At 39.9% G+C, this 6952-nt stretch overlaps 1 protein-coding gene across 1 annotated transcript in view; it reads left to right on the top strand.

The window, feature by feature from the left end:
• The window catches only part of LOC111951745 (calcium-activated potassium channel subunit alpha-1a), a 176291-nt gene that overhangs the window by 83586 nt on the left and 85753 nt on the right, over positions 1-6952 (top strand). The window contains exons 13-14 of the mRNA XM_070434999.1: positions 1571-1680; positions 1970-2038. Of these exons, the coding sequence (XP_070291100.1) occupies positions 1571-1680; positions 1970-2038 (179 nt within the window). The remainder of the gene's footprint in view (positions 1-1570; positions 1681-1969; positions 2039-6952) is intronic.

The raw sequence follows: 6952 nt of genomic DNA, 5'->3' as shown, positions 1-6952 counted from the left end.
CACAAGGGTCGTCAGCCCTCTCCTGTACTCCCTGTTCACCCACGACTGCGTGCCATGCACGCCTCCAACTCAATCTTCAAGTTTGCGGATGACACTACAGTGGTAGGCTTGATACAACAACGACGAGACGCCTACAGGAGGAGTGAGGCCCCGGTGTGGTTCAGAAAATAACCTCACACTCAACGTCAACAAAACAAAGGAGATGATTGTGGACTTCAGGAAACAGCAGAGGGAGCACCCCCCTATCCACATCGACGGTCAGTAGTGGAGAAGTGGATAGTTTAAGTTCCTCGTGTACACATCACGGACAAACTGAATTGGTCCACCCACACAGACAGCGTTGTGAAGAAGGCGCAGCACGCCTCTTCAACCTCAGGAGCTGAAGAAATCGGCTTGTCACCAAAAGCACTCACAAACTTCTACAGATGCACAATCGAGAGCATCCTGTCGGCTGTATCACCGCCTGGTACGCAACTGCTCCGCCCACAACCCGTAAGCTCTCTCAAGGAGGTGTAGTTGAAGGGGTCGAAGAAGCATTGCATCCGTAAGGGCGTCATAACTACTAGCCCCTCCAGAACACCACACCCAACCCAAGTGTCATCTAGGAAGGCCATAAGATGTTCATCTCAAAGTGACGAACAAACACCAAACCCAAGCCACTGCCGTTTTCACCGCGCCTATCGATCCAGAAGGCGATCAATACAGGTTGCAATCGAAACGAGGGACCAGCGAGAGGGTGAAAAACGCTTCTACTCGGCCATCAGACTTTAAACACAGCCAACCACTAACAAAATTAACGCCGCTCCCAATACTGACTCAACTCTTCCAGCTCCCACTTTAAAAAAATGGGAATTGATGAAATTTATGTAAAAATACCATAGCCACTTTAACAATGCACTAATATAAGTTTACATAACCCACATTCCACATTTAATTATATACTACCGTCATATAATCATCTTGCATCTTGCCATCTTATGGTAATACATGACCATACCACTTATAACTATGCCCTTTATGTTTTACATACCCTAAAGTACTCATCTCATATTGTTATTACGTCTCTATACCATCACGCATCTACTGCATCTTGCCATGCCGTTCTGTACCACCACTCATTCATATATCTTTATGTACATATTCTTTATCCCTTTACACTTGTGTGTGTGTATAAGGTAGTAGTTGTGGAATTGTTAGGTTAGATTACTTGTTGGTTATTACTGCATTGTCGGAACTAGAAGCACAAGCATTTCGCTACACTCGCATTAACATCTGCTAACCATGTGTATGTGACTAATAAAATTTGATTTGATTTGATTTGATGCATATCCTGGCTTCTGGGCCTGAGTAACAGGCAGTTTACTTTGGGCACGTCAGTCAGGCGGAAATTCAGGATACTGCCCCCTAGCCCTAAGAAGTTTTAAGAAGGGTTTATAAAGGCCTTAAGAAGGGTTTATAAAGGCCTTAAGAAGGGTTTATAAAGGGCTTAAGGTACTATGGACATTTTTCATCTGTATATGTATTTATATATGTATTTATACATATGTATTTTCTACTTGTTGCTTCTCAGATTGAAGAGGACACATGGCAGAAGTACTATTTAGAAGGGGTAGCTAATGAGATGTACACAGAGTATCTGTCCAGTGCCTTTGTGGGGCTCTCCTTCCCAGCAGTCTGCGAGTAAGTATGAGACAGCACGGTCCTCCGCCCGGTACAGTACGGTAACTCTCTCTGCTACATGTTGCTGTTCTCTTTTACTGCTGCTGCTCTCTCCCTTGTACTGCTACAACTACTGAACATTAGATGGTAGCAATATTAATAGTACATGAATATATTAAATACATAAAAAAATATACATTTTTAATTTGATAGTATTGGTAATGTTAAAATAGTAGTTACATATAACCTAAAGGAGACATAGCATTCCCTTACAATCCTCTGTGTGTGTGTGTGTGTGTGTGTGTGTCAGGCTGTGCTACGTGAAGCTGAAGCTGTTGCTTATCGCCATCGAGAACAAATCGGAGCTGGGAGAGAGCAGGTTTGTGTCTCTGTGTTTCTCTCTGTGTTGTACAGGACTGCTGGACCTCTGTCTATAATATCCCTGAACTTTTTCAAAATCTAGGATGTTGTTCAAGATTTATCTGTAAATAGTTGTCTCTGTGTTGAGCCATGATAACCATTCATGCCATTTATATTACTATGAACTTGCTAACTATAAACATAAAGTAGTCACTAACCATATATTACCAAATCCCACCCACTCCAACACCATCAGCACTGTGACCTTTTATTTTACACTGACAACATTCAACTGACAATAATGCATTTATAGTAGAGTTGAGTTGTGGAGTTTTTAGTACATAATGAAATCACGATAAATAGTTCAAACAAAGTCATGTCTAACCACCTTGTAATTATGTCATATTTTAAACATGTATTTTTTAACTTTTGCTCAGTGTTTTTGTTGTGTGCTTGCACATAGACATGGTATGCTTTTCTGTTGCTCATGCCAGGAATTTCTCCACTACGTAGTCATAGTGCCACCATTCCAGTGCATCTAAAACAGCATATCTCTCTCATAGTAAAACACCATTCTCAGTGCCATCTAACAGCATATCTCTCTGATAGTAAAACCATTCTCGTTCCATCTAAACAGCATATCTCTCTGATAGTAAAACCATTCTCAGTACCATCTAAACAGCATATCTCTCTAGTAAAACGCATTCTCAGTCCATCTAAACGCATATCTCTCTATAGTGAAAACCATTCTCAGTGCCATCTAAACAGCGATCTCTCTGATAGTAAAAACCATTCTCAGTACCATCAAACAGCATATCTCTCTGATAGTAAAACCATTCTCAGTGCCATCTAAAACTGCATATCTCTCTGATAGTAAAACCATTCTCAGTGCCATCTAAACTGCATATCTCTCTGATAGTAAAACCATTCTCAGTACCATCTAAACTGCAGATCTCTCTGATAGTAAAAACATCTCAGTGCCATCTAAACTGCATATCTCTCTGATAGTAAACCATTCTCAGTGCCATCTAAACTGCATATCTCTCTGATAGTAAAACATCCTCAGTGTCATCTAAACTGTATATCTCTCTGATATTAAAACCATTCTCAGTGCCACTAAACTGCATATCTCTCTGATATTAAACCATTCTCAGTACCATCTAAACTGCATATCTCTCTGATAGTAAAACCATTCTCAGTGCCATCCAAACTGCATATCTCTCTATAGTACAACCATTCTCAGTGCCATCTTAAACTGCATATCTCTCTGATATTAAAACCATTCTCAGTACCATCTAAACGCATATCTCTCTGATATTAAAACCATTCTCAGTACCACTCTAAACTGCATATTCTCTCTGATAGAAAACCATTCTCAGTCCATCTAAAACTGCATATCTCTCTGATAGTACAACCATTCTCAGTGCCATCTAAACTGCATATCCTCTGATAGTACAGACTATTCTCAAGTGCCATCTAAAACGCAATCTCTCTGATAGTAAAACCATTCTCAGTGCCATCTAAACTGCATATCTCTCTGATAGTAAAACCATTCTCAGTGCCATCTAAACTGCGTATCTCTCTGATATTAAAACCATTCTGTGCCATCTAAACTGCATATCTCTCTGATAGTAAAAACTAAATGAATTCATAGATGCAGTCTGTGTAATAAAATCAGCTCTTGAGATTAAATCTAAGTACCTCCATGTTTACTAAAGTGATCTGAAGGTCTTCAACTTTTTCTCGGTGTGCTACAGCAAGTACTTTCCTTTTCCCATCATAAGGTAGACAGACAGCAAATTGAGACATACACTGAGTGTACAAAACATTAGGAACACCTGTTCTTTCCATGACAGACTGACCATGTGAGTCCAGGTAAAAGTTATGATCTCTTATTGATGTCACTTGTTAAATCCACTCCAATCAGTGTAGATGAAGGGGAGGAGACAGGTTAAAGAAGGATTTTTAAGCCTTGAGACATGGATTGTGTATGTGTGCCATTCAGAGGGTGAATGGGCAAGACAAAAGTGCCTTCGAACGGGGTATYGTAGTAGGTGCCATGCAGACTGGTTTGAGTGTGTCAAGAACTGCAACGCTGCTGTGTTTTTCACATTTAACAGTTTCCCGTGTTTATCAAGAATGGTCCACCACCCAAAGGACATCCATCCAAGCTCACAGAACTGTGTGAAGCATTGGAGTCAATATGAGCCAGCATCCCTGTGGAATGTTTTTGACACCTTGTAGAGTCCATGCTCTGACGAATTGAGACAATTTTTTTATTTTTTATTTTATTTATTTGATTATACAAATAACACAGACAGAACAGGTAGAGGGCAAAACATACACAGATCCCCTACCAAATCAAACCCACCCCAACCCCCTAATGTTCCAACAGAGTCCCACACTGAATTGAGGCTGTCCTGAGGGCAATACTATGAAGGTGTTCCTAATGTTTTGTCCACTCAGACTCATAATATCAGTTTTCATCTCTCCTTTTATYTTAATAACAACTGTTTGATTTGGGGTTGTTTTCTTGTTGTTTGCAGAAGCAGAAAGCGGTATGCCCTCTTCCTTATCTTTCCCTCCAAACTTCRGCCCCACTCCACCACTTTAGAGCTGCTGACTCTGGGTTTAGGTTCCTAAGGATACTTTCCCAAACCCTATCTGAAAATGGGCCAATTTCTCACTCTATTTTTGATTGTCTTCCTTGTGCCTAATGCACTAACTTCTTTGCAGGCAGAGAGAGGATAGTTGAATTTGACTCGTTTGTTTACTTGTTGATTTGTCTGTGACGTTGTCGACGTGCCCAGGCTAACACCCTCTCCTCCATTTCTACCTCCTGTTTTGATTTTCTTTCTGTCTCTTGCGTTGTCCGTCGTTCTCCTTAATTTCTCGCTCACTTCAGTTGTTTTTCAGTGTTTTCAGTTAGTTGTAATTGCGTGAACGTGACTGATTATATCTTTTTTTAGTGTTCCTTTGTTTTAGTGTTATGTTCGTCATCAAAGCACTACTTCACATTTGTATAGTTTTTGATAGTTTCATCTCACATATCAGTCAAGAGACACATTGCTGATATCTGAACCTCAGAAGGGTTTGTTGATGGATAAGATTATTGTTGATTTGTTGCACATTTTGGTAATATTATGGAATCGATGGATTGATTATATGTCATTGCAGCAAGCAGAGTTTGACACAAACTCATGTTTTATTGATGATACCAACAGCATTTTGTTCTGTCATGTCATATCTTAGTCAAGGCATGGGACCGTTAACTTTGGATAACTTAACATTTATCCAATGGAATTGCTCAATTTTAGTCCACGTTTTCCATGGCTGCTGCTTCATACTTGTATTTCATCCCGTTCTTACTGTTGTGTGTGTCCGTGTGTGAATAATCTGTCCTGTGTGTGTGAGAATATATGTGTGTATGTATACGTTGGTGTGTATGTGTGTGTGTGTGTGCGTACGCTTGTGTAGTGTGTGTCTCATTCACCTTGTTCCCCCATACCTGTGCGTCTCCGAGTAGATGTTATCAAGTGAGGTCACTTCCTGTCAGTTTGGTGTTTACGGAACAATCCAACTGCACAGAAGTTACTGCAACAGTCTGCATCTACGTACCTGTCTCTTTATCTGTACTGCGGTGGCTATGCCRTGTGTGTTTTACAAGTGTCCTACTCACGCTGTTCGCTAACGGCATGCTATAACACTCCATCACATGGGATGTGTGATGCTTACCTTGTTGCTCATAATATGAGGTTTTGATACAGTTTGGGCCTCTATGCATAATTGGGAGAAAATTACATTTTGTTATGTTTCTTTGTTATTAGATCTGAAATTGGTAAATTATGTGAAATCTCAGATTTGGGCAGCAATGTGTTTTTTGTAGTGGCTTAGTTTATTTTCTCTAAACAGCATGTCAAACGTGAAGCCTGTTTTCTACTCTGGGGGGCCATTCAGTCTGATATAAAGCTGAATAGTGCAACTTTAAACTTAAGTTTAGCAAAATATCCTGTTGTTTTGCTGTCACTATTGATTACAGCTTTATAATTGATCCAATCACCCCCTTATTGTTTAAATATGTTGTTCGTAGAGCCCAGAGGAAAGATTTGTATCATTTGCAAATTAGTCTATAGTTTTCAGCTGCTCTCAGCTATTTTCTGAGCCTGCATGCACTTTTTACACATCTTGTTTGTGTAGACAAGTGTTCTCAAATGTGTCACTTTAGTACAACAAACTGAAAACGTACGTTTTATTTTTTTATTTACCTAGCCAAGTCAGTTAAGAACAAATTATTATTTACAATGACAGCCTAGGAACAGTGGGTTAACTGTCTTGTTCAGGGATAGAACGATAGATTTTTACCTTGTCAGCTCGGGGATTCGATCTAACAACATTTCGGTTACTAGCCCAACGCTCTAACCACTAGGCTACCTGCCGCCCCAAATGCAGTAAATGATCAATTAACTAAAGAGTTGGTCAAGTAAAATAAAGTAGTAGTAAATTAAAGGGTAAATAAAGTACAACCAGGTATTAGTAAGTCAGAGTTGAGCATAAACGTTCAGGAAAGTACAATAAAGTACTAGTAAACACAGGATTGGGAAATTTTACCCTTGTTAAAGTATACTAAAGCCTTAGGAAAGTATAATAAAGCCTTAGTAAAGGGATTGAAAGTAAAGCCAAAGTAAACATAAAGTAAAGTATTGGTAAAGTAAAGTATTGGTAAAAGTAAACTATTTGTAAATTATTAGTTAAGTTAGTAAAGTGTTAGTATTTTCCCTTTCGTCTGGGCTCGGAGACCAGGGGGGTTGTCCCCTGACTGTCGGTCTGTGTGTTCCGTTTGTCAGTCTCTCAGTCTGCACTCCCATCATTGATGATTCCTACCCACAGGCAACCATTAATGAGCTGGGCGTGTGCGTGTGTGTCGTCCACTCTC

This window comes from Salvelinus sp. IW2-2015, linkage group LG25 (assembly GCF_002910315.2).
Source record: "Salvelinus sp. IW2-2015 linkage group LG25, ASM291031v2, whole genome shotgun sequence".
Classification (NCBI taxonomy): domain Eukaryota; kingdom Metazoa; phylum Chordata; class Actinopteri; order Salmoniformes; family Salmonidae; genus Salvelinus; species Salvelinus sp. IW2-2015.
The sequence above is the reverse complement of the archived record's forward strand: the minus strand, read 5'-3'. Positions and strand labels throughout refer to the sequence as shown.